Source organism: Mixophyes fleayi, chromosome 8 (genome assembly GCF_038048845.1).
Source record: "Mixophyes fleayi isolate aMixFle1 chromosome 8, aMixFle1.hap1, whole genome shotgun sequence".
Lineage (NCBI taxonomy): Eukaryota > Metazoa > Chordata > Amphibia > Anura > Limnodynastidae > Mixophyes > Mixophyes fleayi.
Genome location: NC_134409.1, coordinates 36542722 through 36559860, shown reverse-complemented (window position 1 = coordinate 36559860; position 17139 = coordinate 36542722). Strand labels below are relative to the sequence as shown.

At 38.8% G+C, this 17139-nt stretch overlaps 1 protein-coding gene across 2 annotated transcripts in view; it reads right to left on the bottom strand.

The window, feature by feature from the left end:
* Positions 1-17139, bottom strand: part of ABCA4 (ATP binding cassette subfamily A member 4) — a 157506-nt gene that overhangs the window by 26509 nt on the left and 113858 nt on the right. For both annotated transcript variants that reach the window (XM_075182349.1, XM_075182350.1), the window contains 8 exons: positions 15580-15685; positions 15421-15495; positions 14408-14577; positions 12987-13164; positions 11104-11219; positions 8687-8834; positions 5545-5668; positions 2951-3080 (listed from right to left, as the gene is read on the bottom strand). In XM_075182349.1, the coding sequence (XP_075038450.1) occupies positions 2951-3080; positions 5545-5668; positions 8687-8834; positions 11104-11219; positions 12987-13164; positions 14408-14577; positions 15421-15495; positions 15580-15685 (1047 nt within the window). The remainder of the gene's footprint in view (positions 1-2950; positions 3081-5544; positions 5669-8686; positions 8835-11103; positions 11220-12986; positions 13165-14407; positions 14578-15420; positions 15496-15579; positions 15686-17139) is intronic.

The window sequence follows — 17139 nt, the reverse complement described above, 5'->3', positions numbered from 1 at the left end:
TGTCTCAAAATATCTCCCAACTCGACAATTCCATTATGCACAAAATCTGCGTCTCTCTTCCACTTATTACATCCTCACATTCCCGGTTACAGGACTTTTTTCCGGGCTGCACCCACTCTATGGAATTCCCTCCCTCACACATAAGACTTTCCTCTGGTCTACAAACTTTCAAGCATTCTCTGATAACCCACCTCTTCAGGCAAGCTTATATTATTCCTCAACCACCCTCGTAACCTTACTAGGTTACCCTATTACCACCCTTTACACAATTCACACAAGACAACAACCCTCTGACAAACATTGCTGTGTGACTGGATCATATAACATACTAATCCCTGTTTGTTTTTGCTTTTTTTTTACCTTTGCAATCTGGCTGGACCAAAATGCAATATGTAGAATTAACCTCATGTATCCAACTCCCATTGTCCCATAGATTGTAAGCTTGCGAGCAGGGCCCTCTTACCTCTATGTCTGTTTTACCCAGTTTGTTAATTACTGTGTTTGTCCCCAATTATAAAGCGCTACGGAATATGTTGGCGCTATATAAATAAATGATGATGATGAGGTGAGGAGCTGGCTACTTACCCCTGCTGTGTACTCACCCCTCTATATATCACCTGCAAGTCTGCAAAATTACAGGCACTTAACTCTATTCTGAGGAACCAGAAGTGCTGACTCCTGTCATATCCTTTGGTTCGGTTTGTGATTGGAACCATAATTATTTCAGACTATATCAACTTTTCTGATTTTGTAACTCTTCAGTTTCTAATGCCCTTTCATCCTTATATGAATATGTTATATGAAATATGGTAGTTGATATGATACATCTATGTATCCCTTATACTTTCACGTACTGAGACCATTCCTCTTATTTTTGCTGTTCAGCTTTTTTACTGTACCAAGAATTATTATTTATATTTTCATAACCAATCCAATCTTCTGCAAATTAATTTGGTAATATTTTAATAATTATTAATTATTATCAATTTGATCATTATAGTTGGCAGTCGGGATTTATTAACCTATAGACTTACTCATTATATCAGATGGATAAAATGTACTAGTTTGTTACACATTTCCCAGGTGCTGTATTTTATTTTTCATATGTATATTTTTGGGGTTGCTAATGATTAATCATAGGCAGTATTCTGGAAAAAGTGTACTTTAGTCAAGTGTCTGTGAAGAGGTTTGACTATCCCTGCAGTGACTGGTTTTATAGTTCCAGCTAAAGGCATGTCATGTGACTTCTGCATTACTTCACGTGATGTCACAATGTCCTGCTGACCTCACAATAACCTGCCAACAGTAAATGTAACTCTTGCGGTATTAAATGCTCAATTTACTGCTGCCACAGAAGGAGACCACTGCTTGACCTTCCCTCTTCAACAAGGTAAGTAGGACATACAGCACACAACCTTCTAAACTAATGACTAATTAAATAATTTGTGGTGTAATATACTGTACGCTTATCATGTTGCTATTAGACCCAAATTAACCTGGATCTTAAGTCCCCACAACTGCAGTGAACCAGGTGTTCTACAAGACCAGCAGAAAAGCTGGACCCTACCTGGCGTTCTTCATGCCATATGGAGGTTGCCAATGAGGCTTGTCCTAGTCAGCTGACTCGACAATCTCCATCTGTTGCACTTTACTTTGAAACTCCAGGTTGTGAGCCCTGGAGTATCATAGGAGTGCAGGTACCTGCAGGGGTGAGCTTCTCCCAAATCACATAGGGGACCCCTGACATCCTGCTAGTTAAGGACTGGAGGGTTAATCCCAAAACAAAATATTAACATGTTCCTTTATATTGTTAGTGACAAAATATAACCATGTCTTTCTATATTGCACATTGCTTTTTAAGCCAGAAAAAGCTTTTTAAGACAGCATGTTATCCTTGCTTTCTGTAAAGCATTCCTTTTATGAAATACATATGTTGGTAAGCAATGGCCATTTGTACCCCTTATTCGAAGCAGCCCTAATGCATTCAGCAGAATGATATGAAAGTCTATATATATATATATATATATATATATATATATATATATATATATATATATATACACACACACACACACACACACACATATATATATATATATATATATATACACACACACATATATATATATATATACACATGTATATGTATATATATATATATATATATATATATATATACATATATATATGCATGTATATATATATATGTATATATGTGTATATATGTATATTTATATGTGTGTATAAATGTATATATATATATATATAGATATATATATATATATATATATATATCTATATATATATATTGTGGCAAGAGCCCGCTACTGCTGAAGCACACGCAAACAACTTCTTTCTTTTTATGTAGTTTTATTGTCAGGATGGTAAATGTTTTGACACCGTACAGATTTCACAGCAATACTTGGAGACCCTAAACGCTAGCTAGACATGGCTCAGCTCTCTCAAGACCAGCCAGCTTCCCCAGAGTTGATCTCAGTGCACAAATGATACAAACAAGCTTTTATACCTGATACTTCTCCCCCAGCCTTAGCTTGATGGACAGGTGACACACCCACCTTCTCTTTAAAAGGAAACGCTCCATCACTGGCTCTGTTTGCACTAAAGAGACACACCCTGTCTGTTTGCTGAGAGGAAGGATTTCTCTGCATTTAAGTTAACCAAACTTAAACTATTGTTTGTTACACATAGGTCTTTACATTCAATCTAGTTGCATTGCTGCACAAATGTTTTACTTTACTTTCCTGCTTTCTCTGCATATTGCCATCTAAATGCCTGCTTTTGTTACTATATATATTTATATATATGTTACAAGATACTGTTTTATGTTGAATATTGAGCATTTTAATGCTCCAGGAAAATCATGTAAAAATCTAAAATATGTTATACAGCTCTATTTTATGCTACTATATAGTACAATACAGACTCTTACCATGTGCTGAGAAAGAAACGGTTTTGAATAAGGAGATTAAAACCAAAGTACAGAACTCCTTCAACTGCCATTGCAAATATATTTCTCCCAAGGAACTCCCACTGGAAAGGATTTGTAAGATGCTCCTCACCTGGAAAAAAAAGCAGAGAATAGAACACTTTATTCCTGATCCAAACGAATTACTGGAAATATACACTTATGATAATTATACTGTATTTGACAATCAAATTGTAGAATTAAATATTTTTCCCATGCCAAAGGCCAGCATATTGATTAAAAATTAAACCCCAGAATTCTACCACTGTTCACTAAATTTATTAAAGAGCAACCACATCCCTGAAAAGTTTTAATATACAGACATTCTTCTGAAAAATCCTAATTATATTAACATACAAATGACTAATTTGAACATGGATATTCCTTATATATTTTTAAACCAATATACAGCCATCAGTCAATTTTATAACACAGAAAACAGATGGTTATATGAAACCCACATAAAGCTCTCACAGATCCTAAGCTAAATTCACTTTCTCAAAAAGTCATGTATGAAATGCATTTAGTACACACACATACGCTCTCCAAATTGAGATGCAATATGACTCCCCCAATACAAACAATTAGTATTACTGCAGTCAAGTGTGCTGAACTTGTGGAAGGTAGCGATATGTCCTCTTATGTTTGTGTTGGTGCGGACAGGCCTGCATGTGACAGGGGCAGTGTTATGATATGAACAGAGGAATAGAAGGAACCAGGAAGTCACAGACTGAGATCTGTTCAGTGGAAGAAGCAGGTTCCCCAAAAGCACATAGTAGTAAAAACAAGTGTTTTTTCCCACTATTTTTGTTATTTTCTTACCTTATCTGACTATGAATCATAATTCCTGGTCTGGTTGTTTTATAATAAGTGATAGCACTGGGGATATGATGATATTATTTGGGGTGATTGGAAGAGAGATTAAAGGTTGGAGGAGCAGTAGCCCCATATGGACCACCCTATCCAATGCCAATTGTGTCTACTGTAGACTAAGCAACCTATATACAAGTATGGTCTGCCTTCATATGATGCAATGGCAGTAATGATCTCCCTAACCTTACATATTGTTTTAGTAATGTCTCATTCTCATGCATGCTGAGCACTATATACTATCCTGCAGTGAACAGCTCTTGGCCCAGGGATATGTTGGCCATATCTCTGGGCCGACAATGTTTCCCACAACCACATCGGTTGAGAGGCCATCTATGACTGCAAGGTATCACATCTCTTTGCCAGCTCCCCATTCAAGACATACCATTGTCATGAGCTTCTATTTGTAGTCCATTTACCACTATTACTTTGTCAGTACAACCCTGCAATACTGCTGCACAGGAGTCAACAAGGTGGGGGTTCACCACAGTGGTTGAGGTCACAGAGTTGCTCAGTCCTACTCCCTGCCAAGGTCCCACTTGGACCAGCTGCAGGTGCCTCCACTTATTTATGGGTGGCCTGTTGGCCATACAAGTTACTCTTTATGATGAGTCACTAACTTCTATGCCTCACTCCATTGGGCTGACTGGAGTGTAAAAAGTCTCTGTGGGCTCACCTCCACTAGTCAGGCAAGCAATTTGTGCTTCGAACTTGATTGGAGACACTAGTCTGAAGTTCTTGGGTTGTAGGACAGTTCATCTTTAGGTGACTGATGTTCCTGCAGCCACCACTTTCTCACCAGCCAGGACTCCAGTGATGTCTGATAACTTCCAGGGACAAGGCTGAGTGTTGGCTGTCTACAGTGACCATTTGATATTTGCTTGGGGGTGAACAGTAGAGGGGTGTTCCACTGTTCATACAGTCCTTTCGGGACTGGCTATTACTGCAACACATCTTATTGTCCCACATCTGGATGATAAGCTTCTGCTTCTCCTGAGAAGTCTTGTCTGCGAAGGCTGCCAGCTGCGTCCTTTGCAAAGCAGCCCCTGCATCATTATTGTGCATTTACATTACCAATAAAACATGGTTTTAAGCAAGCATAAAAGCAAAAATGCTTATTATCTGAGATGTAATTAGAAATTGTCAGGCAGCAACAGCAATAGTTAGGAAGCATAGTTTTTACTCTGGACTATAGCCCCCTAAGTTGTTGCGCTCCAGAGCAGTCATATGGCTGTAGTTACACCCAGAGGTCCCCCAGCAATGTTTTGAAGGGCTCCATCACTACTTTGCCCTCACTTCTAGCTATGTGCAGACATGTGCACCAGTGACTCAATTATATGAACATGTGACCTCATAAACAACCAAAAATACACCACATGCCCTACATATAGACTGGACCACCAATCCGCACGATATCCGCACAAAATAACTTTTCAGCATCTCAAACTTTAGAGTTCAATTGTATCTTGTTTTCTTAGGATGGACCCTTTTGCCCACCAGTACATATTTTTCCAGAATTCATTCAATCACCTGATTGTCCTGGACTTATCATTTTAAAATGATGGACGTCTTAACCACACTGTCATGACTCACGGGTCTCAGGTTGATCTGCATGTCACTATAGAGCAGTGACATAATAGTACAGTATAATAGACTTAGCTATAAGGGAATCTTAGCCTTGCACTCACCAAAACGAGCGTATACGTCAGTCACGGCTTGATTCATCGCCAAATCAATCAGTCCCCGGCCCAGGCAGAAGTGTGGGAAGATTAATAGTATATCCTTCAGCCTCTCGTTGAACTTTAACAAAGACTAGAGGGAATTAAATAGTAAAGCATTGAAACAGACATCAGCTAACAAATGAACAACTAAATTGTTACAATATGCAAAACAAGATGACCTTAGCATTCGTTAGATATTCCAAAACACAACCTTTTGAACACACAGTCCCACTTTTAGTATCTATATAGAAGACCCGGGCCATTTATGAAATTACTAAATGTGGCCAGTAATACAAATATTTTGCAGCATCATTAGCTTATTTTTGCGCAAATGTGTCTGTATATACATAGAAGTGCAGTACTTGTATGTTCTGATTGGAAGTGCTGGGCGGATCAGGGGTATTGATAACTAAATGTGGGTTAGATGCAGTCATATACCTCATTTTCCACTTGTGTCCAGAAAATGACATTTTGTTTAGATATTTACATGAAATTAATGGGGTGGAGAGGGTGTTTTCACAGGGGGTGTTCCATGTATTGAAGATGGCCGCAGAGCGTTATTCTCCATCCCATAATTTTTTTTTACACAACCCTGAAGAAGGTAGAAACTAAGCCTCGTTTTATGCACAGTGGCTCAGTGGTTAGCACTTCCTCCTCAAAGCGCTTTGGTCATGAGTTCGATTCCGATCGAGGGATGTGAAGTTTGTATGTTCTCCTTGTGATTGTGTGGGTTTCCTCCGGGTGCTCCGGCTTCCTCCCACACTCAGAAAACATACTAGTAGGTTAAGTTGCTGCTGACAAAATTAACCATAGTGTGTGTGTGTTAGGGAAGACATTAACCACTTACCACTGTAAGCTCCAATGAGGCAGGGACTGATGTGAATGACAACAATATTCTCTGTACAGCGCTGCGGAATTGGTAGCGCTATATAAATAAATGATGATGATGATGATAATGATGCTATACAATGGAACACCATTTGCACCTTCCAGACATGCTTTGTATATGAAAGTACATTTTTTGGCACATTTTGACCAATGTAATAAAAACAGTAAACTGTATGATATAAATGAGGCTAAGCCAGGCAGTATTTTATTAGGAAAAAAAAAAAAGTTGCATTTAATGAAGGGGTGGTCGTAGGAGATAGCAGACTGGGTCTTCTAATAACCAGTTCTCCAGGGGGCTGTATAAAAATCCAGAATGTGTGTTTGCTCACTTTTCGGTATAAGATGGAAAGTAAAAATTAATTTTTGCACACAAAATTATCTGTATACCCACAAATGTTGCAGTTTGTTAATGACTTTTAAAGTTTAATTTCACAGATGCTAATAATAGTGAAAAAACTGCACAGGTATGGAATCTATTATCAGGGATACTTGCCACTAAGGGTATATAACAAACAACATTTAAAATTACCCAGTGAATTCCTTTGGCATCCCCCTCCTCATTGAACTGTGTAACAGAGCTCCTCACAGTGACTGTAGGAAGAGTCGCCTGGTGACCATGTTTGTGAGCATAACAATCATAGAGAATCAGGAATTATTTGCTTTTTTTTTTAGATATTCTGCTAAATAATGGGTAACGGATGTATATACGTGTACTATATTCAGGTAAAGGCAATACACAAAATGCACATACAACCCATTTTAACTACATAGGGGTCTATTTGAACAAGTTGGGAAGAGTCGAAATGCCGGTGTAAACGCTAGCAACAGGCTCTTTCACAGCTTTTTACTATTTAAAAAACTTTTAACACTGGAGAAATCAGAGATTTCTCAGGCCTTCACCCCATTAATGGAGCTTGCCGCTGTCCCCATAGACCCCTATCGGGACAGCAGCACAAGTTAATTTATTAAGTTCATCATCATCATCATCTATTTATATAGCGCCACAAATTCCGCAGCGCTGTACAGAGAACTCACTTCCATCAGCCCCTGCCCCATTGGGGCTTACAGACTAAATTCCCTAATATACACAGACAGAGAGAGACACTAAGCTCAATTTAATAGCAGCCAATTAACCTACTAGTATGTTTTTGGCGTGTGGGAGGAAACTCACGCAAACATACAAACTCCACACAGATAAGGTCATGGTCAGGAATCGAACTCATGGCCCTAGTGCTGTGAGGCAGAAGTGCTAACACTAAGCCACTGTGTTGCTTTTCACAACAAAGTAACATCATCTTCGGATTGTGTTACTTATATTTTACAATGCGATCCAGCTGAAGCCTCTCTAGCTTGGATCTGGCTCCTGTGAATGTGCTATGTGTGTGCGCATAGCACTACCACCATGCACCAGCAGTGCTAGGCTGCCGGTGAATAGCAAAAAAATCTTCTTGGAGGAGGGGGTATCTTCGCCGGGGCCCCCAGAACAGCCTCGGCACGATAAATTACAGCAGTGCTTCATTATGTATTTGCTAAAATTTGCAGTGATGCATATCAATTGTCACCAGACATTATTAATAAATATACCGCATTAAATGTATTAAAATGTAATTAAATTATTTATATTAGTAATGTGACACTTGCACTGATCCAGTGCATCATCTGTTTTGCACTCTCTATAGAAGAGAGAAAGTTGCTGATGTATTGTATTTGTTTTCTTAACCATCGGTTATACCCAACATGAAATAATATCTGCATACAGTATATCTCATGTTTACCCATTATATATTTATATTATATATTTATATTGTTCTCATGCTAGTTTAAATGAAATACATAACTTTCTTATATTTTGAATCCTATTTTTTAAATCAATTTGGATATTTTATTTGTCAATAATGGGTTCTGAGACAATGCAATGTGCAATCTTATTTATTTATTTCATTTGAAGTACTACTAATGAACCCCCTTCATGTGATAGTTATGTGCAACTGTGAACAGGAAACATAAGTATATAAAATGTTAACTCTTGTTTCGCTTTCCTACTAAATAACTTTTAGGTTAATATATTGACAGTTGTAGAAAGCATGACTAAAGGGTAGCCAACCAATCAGATATTAACTTTAATCAGTCTAGTGCAAGACAGGTTATGGTAATGAAGGTAAATGCCTGATTGGCTGTTATTGATTACATTCATAAACCTTTCACAGTTACTTTTACTCACCCTGTTGTTTTCAAAGAGATCCAATATGAAAGTAATGGCACTGCTGTTTATGCCAATGAAGAGATTCATACAAGATAAAGCAACATAGGCTGTGCTTGGCACATTGAAAAGATATGATGCAGGATACATCATAGGAATTACAGCCCATCTGCGAATAAACAATTCACATTTTGTTTTTAAACTCACTTTATAAATGCAAAGAAGATATGGACTTGAACTGTTTTGCTTCTGGACTGTTGTGTTTATGAATTTTTTTAAACTTACATGTTAAACATTTGCAAAACAAAAGAATGAAATATAAATCAAAGAGACAATCAAAATAAAAAGAAATAAGTCAAATACCATTGTATATTTGTTTACCTGTATCACCTAAAACAGTAAAAACAGATACAAACATAGACAAGGTGCAAAAAAGAGGGAAATACAAAAGTTCCATTTAATGCATATACAAGCCCAGGGATGAGCCATGGCTGACTAATTTGAATAACTTTCTGCTTCAGATGACATACCCTGTTCTCTGTGATATTTGTGAATATCATGGAGCATGCAATGCTAAGACAGTGTTGAAGAGCACCCTCTAGTGGCCAGTGTTTAGATAAGCAGCTGTAATAATGCAGCACATAAACAAGTGTGATTTGTGTGAAGCATGAGAGCATATTTACTGATTGGCTAATTACAAGGAGAAATAAGGGAGCCCTAAAATGTGTAGGTAATGACCTGAGTATTGGCCACCAAACCTCTAACATGTGACCCACAATGCTCTAAAACAATCAATGTCTTATCTATTTTGTTAGATGTTAATTGCAATTAACGTCATAATGTGGAATACCTTTTAAGATATCAAATGGGAACATGATATATAAAGAATTCTATTTTGCAGTACATAGATGTTGGGAAGTCTACATTTCATGTACACAACTATATTCATTTTTGTATTAGAAAGGGTTGTATCGCAATGTAGTATATGAGTTGCTGCCATTGTGACACTGTGAAACAAAGAGGAGCATACATGCGGCACCTTGTGAGCTGTACACTAGTATAACGGGGAGGAGGGTTTCCTGATTTATTTATATATTCCATATACAAAGAATAACATGTTGTGGAACTCCATTGTGATTTTTTTTCACATCATCTAATGAACTGCCATCATCTTACAAATGAATGTTCAGTTTACCAATCTCGTACAACAATATTATGTGCTTTGGAACGATAATCGCTCATCGTTCCAGGGTAAACACTACTGAGATATTGGGCCGATCAGTCGTTTATAGCCTGATTAGTCTGATAATGGTCTGAAAACACAGTAGTGTGTGCCCAGCCTCAGTCTGTGACACATGCAATAAGTTTATGTGTTATTTTAATTATGCGACACTGTAGTTTCATGTTTTCAGACTTGCTATCTAATTAATATCCACATTTATTATAATTGATGCACTTCTTGATTGTTTTGTTGTTACTGCCCAAGTATATGTTTTACACACCCATGGTATAGGCATCTCTTGCACTTATATTATCTAGTCTCATTTCAGACTGTCAGATTAATATTATTGTCTTTGATAAACTGTATATTCCATACTGGCCGCCAGGGACCGGGCTTTAAATTTCATACTTGGCCACTCCTAGCAGGGGCAGGCTGCCTGCAGCTGTACACTATACCCACGTGTCTGTCAGCTGAGAGGCAGGCAGTCGTTATTGCCTGGCTATACTACCTTTCGGCCAATAGGCAACATGTATATAGTGTACAGCCACAGGCAGCCTGTCCCTGCTGGAAGGAGGAGGGGGGGGGGGGCAGCTGCCCCCATCAGGAGCTGCCACTGGACATATTTTGTACACTTATCTACCAGCACACTGGCCACTGTGAACTGGACTCTATAGGATATAATTTGGCCCTGGGAACTGGGCTCTACATTGTGCAAATGGAATAATATGTACATTTATTTACCAGGGACTGGACTTTACATTGCAACATTAGCCATTGAGGAGAAATTTCTGTTTGGTATAGTTGCCACCAAGGATTGGGCTCTGCATAATAAAAGCTGGCCAATAGAAAATAAACTCTACTGATGGATAGTCTTTGCATTGTACACTGGCCAATAGAGAATGACCTCTACTGGAGGATTGTCTTTGCATTGTACACTGGCCAATAGAAAATGAACTCTACTGATGGATAGTCTTTGCATTGTACACTGGCCAATAGAGAATGACCTCTACTGGAGGATTGTCTTTGCATTATACACTGTGTTTGGACATGAATGGGTTTACTATGTGAATAGTAATGATCAGAATGGTAAATGGGACTTGCGGGGTAGGTGTGGGGGATGCATTGTGCCCACTTGCCTTTGGGTGCGAATACAGATTGTCCCAATGTCTGTGCCAAACACTGTCTCGCTCGCTATAAGCCACAAATTATTACTTACCCATAGAAAAAGAGCAGCGCTATGAGTGCAGGTAGGTTTGTTGAGGACGTGTAGGCTTTCTTTTCAAACCCGATGAATATTATCACCACCATAGCCACACTTACAGCATAGTTTGCCTGAGAAGAGAAAAAAACCCTAAATATTTCAGTAATAGATAAGAAAGCATTGGACAATAGTAACAGATCAGTGGTCCGAGACAGGAAATTTTCATGTTTAAAAATAAGTGCGCATCATTTACACATGCATGAAAAATATTTTTAAGGGGTCAATATTGAACATAGTTTGAGGCAATCCAGAATTAGCAGGAGTTCAATATGTCATTTGAGATGAGGTTTCAATTTTTTGCAGACAATTACATTTCACTTAAGGCCCAAACACCTGCGAAACGTTGTGCAATATGTCTGCACAATCTATCCATGAATATGTGCAATGTGTAGTTCCGTATTAAGTAGAAATAGGTTTAGGGGAGTGATCCTTCAGAAGGTTGTGCATATCACAGGTATTAGTCCATAGGTCATGTGGGTGCCTGACTGGATATTTCTAAATCAAACTTCATGATAGTTTTAACTTTCTTATCCAAGTTTTTAATCTATCCATGTAAAAAGTACACAGAGCGGAACTCATTTTCACAGCACACTGGGTGGGTAGCGGAAAACACCCGGGTACGTGTAGATGCCCGCACTGCACATCAAGGTACAGACCTACCCTCCTCTCTGGAGACACCTCTGCAAACTAGATGTTCTCAGAGAGGCAGAAAACGCTTTTGTGTGTTTGAAACTTTTCATGGCGCAATATGGGCCTAGAAATCTGCTTTACCACCAAAGTGCAACTGGAAGGTGCAAAATGGGTCCCATAGGACAAGACATGATCTGTGCCAACTTAGACCTGGTCAAAAGTCAGGTGGAAATGGCTGCGCACCCTTCCGCACAGAAATGAACGCTCCTAAAAATACACCCTCTCCATCTCTTTATCTCTTATCAAAACTCTCGCACCACAAAATGGAATCTCACTTTTGCACTAGTCCGCAACACTAGGGGGTAAATATATGAAATTCCGTTTTTTTCAACTCGCCGGCGATGGCTTGTAAAGGCAAGTTTGCCTTTACAAGACATCGCCGCTTTAAATTTTAGCTGCAAAGTCGCTGATTTCCGGCGAGTTGAAAAAAACGCACTTTCATACATTTACCCCTAGGAGCGCTAATCTGCAAAACGAGGAGCACTTACCCTATTCTTTGCAAGGAACACGATAAATCACCTACACTCCTCCCATCAGCTGGTGTAAACTTTTACTCCTCCACAAACACCGCCATCTTGGCCGTAAACCCATACCCTTTGGTAGACATCTAGGTCTACCTGCGCAAACTGGGACATATAGGATTTTGCCTCAGAAATCCAAACACAAAAGCATCTTTAAAGGGTATGACAAAAAAAAAAACCTGTTGGCCAATTACATGCATTTGTATGTGTGTATGGTCTTAATTCAACCACACTAATTTGGCTCAATGTGACCTGGATATTTTGGATGATTACTGATCATCCAGATCTGCCCTCATGTGAGGTCAAGATGAACACAGATCTGGTAATTTACTGTTCAAACTATCCTCTTTCATATAGCCATCTCCACTTCAGTGATGGTGCAAGTGTGGATGCAGCAGCGCTGACTTGGCCTGCCCAGCTATAAGTGGTTGTGCAGGTTGTATTCAGACGTGATCAAGTGATTTCAGCCACAAGAGGTGTGGCTTAAAACATGAATATATTAAGGCTTACAGACAGAACAGATGAACACAAAAGGCAGATCACAGTATGACCGATAAACTTCACTATACAAAGCACATGCACAGTTATCATATAAGACAGAAGAGATCAAGGCCATATGTCACTTACTATGTCCCAACAGAAGTTTGTGAGCCAGTATACAGTTGGTGTGACTCCACTAACAAACTGAAGGTGCTTGGCATTAGACACCCTTTCTTGGATCAAATACAACACAAAACTTGCTGGGATGAAAGACATAGCAAAAATCACACAAATAGCAACCACGACATCCACCGATGTAGTCAGTCTGGAAAAGAAATATATACTCAAATACAAAAAGGTAAGAAAAACCCATAGAGATATTTTTATACTGAAATTCTTAAAACCTGATTTACAGTGGGATTTACTATGACTTGCATAAGCGTTTGTACACAACTTACAGCCACATTTTGAATTGAGCACATCTTAGACTGTAGCCCCTTTCCACGGTCGTTCACGTGCAAGTTCAGTACAGTAAGTCACGCCTTTTAAGATGCGTATCATTGTACATCTCATGGTGTCATTTTCCATGTTATGGAGATGACGGACGCCTCTTTGTAATGGGTGCATGTATAAGCAAGATTTCAAGCTGCAAATATTTTAAGATATGTGCAACTCAAAGTAAGCTGCAAGCACTGCGTTTGAATGACATCAAGAACAATTGTTGCACAGTTTTGACCAGAGGAGGGCTGGCAAATTTTAGCCCGGGTCTCAACTCAGCAGCTTATTAGGAACATTTTAAAGAGACAAAATGCTTGATTGCTCATAGACGCCATTGGGGAAAATATATTTGTATGCAAGCAAAATCATATCTTTTACTGTCACTGCCTTTTATTAAACAGTAACTTCTTATGTAGTTTTTTTTATATTATCTCTTGTATTGATTGTTATTGATTCTATAGTTTCTCTTGTCCCTTATCAGAATTTTGTTTTGGTTGTTTTTCTTGATTGTGCAGCTCTGCGGCTTCTGTGGTGCCATATAAATAAAATAAGATGATATTGATGATGATAGGGTAACGTCTAGCAATGAGCAATGTGCACTAAGCTGCTATTTCTGTATAAAGGCTGAGAGTGGAAGTGACAAAAATTCAATGGTCAAGGCTCAAACCTCATTGGTACAACAGTTTGAGCCAAAATGAAAGATCTAAGTGACACAATGAAGACGGGGCTACTGGGCCATGGAACGAAACAATTTTTTGACACGATTGGGATTCTGCAGAATTTATGAGCCCCTTAGGTCTGTGGTCGGGTGGTTCCTGGACAATCCCTGTTACAAAGTCTTCTGTAGAAAAGCAGCTCTAGTAGCCCGGCCAATCCATTGTGCTCGGGTCTCTTTAAAACTATTTTTACACTTTATTTACAAACAATAAGAATTCACAATCTTCTCTGGAGAGGATTATAATTAACATGTGAAACATGGATTGAGAATCCAAATGGTGTGTTTGGAAATTGATATATTCTCCTTTACGCTAACGATCCAGACAGTTGACAATTCCCAGCTCTCTGCTTACACTGTGACCTCGGACAGCTGATCTTTGGTGAGATTGAGCGGATGGTTCATTGTAGTTATACCAAACTCTTCAGGGTCTTTATCTTCCCCTAGGTTGGCTCTGAGAATAGCGTTGTTGGCCACGTTGATGAAGATAACCATAGCATGCCAGCCCTTATTATTAAACCACACCTAGAGAAATAAACACAATGTTATATTGATAATATCGAAATGGAAATATTTTTACATCATGTACTTGTATTTTCTGACTCACTCGGGTAAAAATGCTATTTTATAAGCTAGAGCTTTGGATGGTGTAGTCAAAACCACTCAGTGTATGGATACATATCGATAAATAATGCATAGATACTGCAAAATGTCAATGGAGATTTCTGGATTAGTCTTTACAAATTAATGAGTATTATACTCCATTTTATATGGGACATGATCACACCCATTATGATGTTGTTATACCCCATTTTTGAATGGGACAAGGCCATATCACGATTTAGGACTTTTAGTTCTTAGGAGATGCGCCATACTCTGAAGGCTGACAGATTACAGAGTATTGGCGCATCCTCCTAGAGTTTGGTGATATCACTGCTTCCAATACATGGGATGTTCACACTCATTAATATTTAGAGCTACCCAGATGGCTATTTCATTCAGATATGTGAAAAGAGGAATTTAACAGAATCTATACAGCTATAACCATAATATATATATAATATGTTGTCTTACAGCTAACGGTTAACTCATACTTTTCACCATTTGTAAATAATAAAGGTTTTACTAAAGGGACTCTAGTATGATAAGCCACACCCATTTTACAGTCCAAAAATCACACTGTCCTGTCAATGACAGAAATTTTGTAGGTATGATTTGATGTGTGATCGCATGTAGGTGACAGATAGTCGTTTACATAGGATAATGATCTTTGCCCTAGTGTAGTGAAGCTCTTAATCCAATGTGTTGTAGTCTGATAACCTAATTTACTTCATGGTAGACCCCAGAATTAACATATGGACTTCGCACCTTGATGTTGTTTTCAGTTTCCAGGTTTCTAAGAAAGGCCTGAAGTTCTTGTGACACGGACTTTGTAACGGTTCCCTGCCAAAAACACAAGGAATCATGAATAAGAGTGTATGGTAACTTGATTGAACCCTTTCACACCCAATTACATAGCATACTCACTCCTGACACATTGGTCATGTGACCCAGGTGACTGAAAAACTCTGCAATGTCTCCTCCTTGTACATCAAGGATAGGGAGCCTTGCACCAACAGAAATACCGCCGTATCTACAGGAAATTCAGAAAGATAACTATTACTTACATCTATGACTAAGAAGTATATATAGGATCTACAGTCATAGCTAAAAGTTTTGAGAATGACACAAATATTATCTTTCACAAAGTCTGCTGCTTCAGGTTTTATGATGGCAATTTGCATATACTCCAGAATGTCATGAAGAGTGATCAGATAAATTGCAAATAATTTCAAAGTCCCTCTTTGCCAATGAACTTTATCCCAGAAACAACAGAATAACAGACTGGAAGCTTTAAAAGGAGGGTGGTGCTTGAAATCAGTGTTCTTCCTCTGTTAATCATAGTTATCTGCAAGGAAACATGTGCAGTCAACATTATTTTGCACAAAAAGGGCATCACAGGCAAGGATATTGCTGCTAGTAAGATTGCACCTAAATCAACCATTTATCGGATCATCAAGAACTTCAAGGAGAGAGGTTCAATAGTTGTGAAGAAGGCTTCAGGGCGCCCGAGAACGTCCAGCAAACACCAAGACTGTTTCCTAAAGTTGATTCAGCTGCGGGATCGAAGCACCACCAGTGCAGAGCTTGCTCAGGAGTGGCAGCAGGCAGTATGAGTACATCTGCATGCACAGTGAGGCTAAGACTTTTGGAGTATGGCCTGGTGTCAAGAAGGCCAGCAAAGAAGCCACTTCTCTCCAGGAAAAACATCAGGGACAGATTGATATTCTGCAAAAGGTACAGGGATTGGACTGTTGAGGACTGGGGTAAAGTCATTTTCTCGATGGATCCCCTTTCAGATTGTTTGGGGCATCTGGAAAACACTTGTCCGGAGAAGGAAAAGTGAGCTCTACCATCAGTCCTGTGTCATGCGAACAGTAAAGCATCCTGAGGCCATTCATGTATGGGGTTGCTTCTCAGCCAAGGGAGTAGGCTTACTAACAATTTGCCTAAGAACACAGCCATGAATAAAGAATGGTACCAAAACATCCTCCAAGAGCAACTTCTCCCAACCAAAATCCCCAGACATTAATACCACTGAGAACTTGTGTTCAGTCCTCAAGAGGCGGGTGGACAAACAAAAACCCACAAATTCTGACAAACTCCAAGCATTGATTAGGCAAGAATGGGCGGCCATCAGTCAGTATGTGGCCCAGAAGTTGATTTTACAGCATTCCAGGGCGAATTGCAGAGGTCTTCAAAAAGAAGGGTCAACACTGCAAATATTGACTCTTTGCATAAACTTAATGTATTTGTCAATAGAAGCCTTTGACACTTATGAAATGCTTGTAATTCTACTTCAGTATACCATAGTAACATCTGATAAAAAGGTCTATAAACACTGAAGCAACAAACTTTGTGAAAACCAATATTTGTGTAATTCTCAAAACTTTTGGCCATGACTGTAGTGGGTTTCATGTACCCTGTGATAACATTACATTAGATAACTTTTCAATGAGCACAAAGCCACTTTACTGCTTCTAAAAA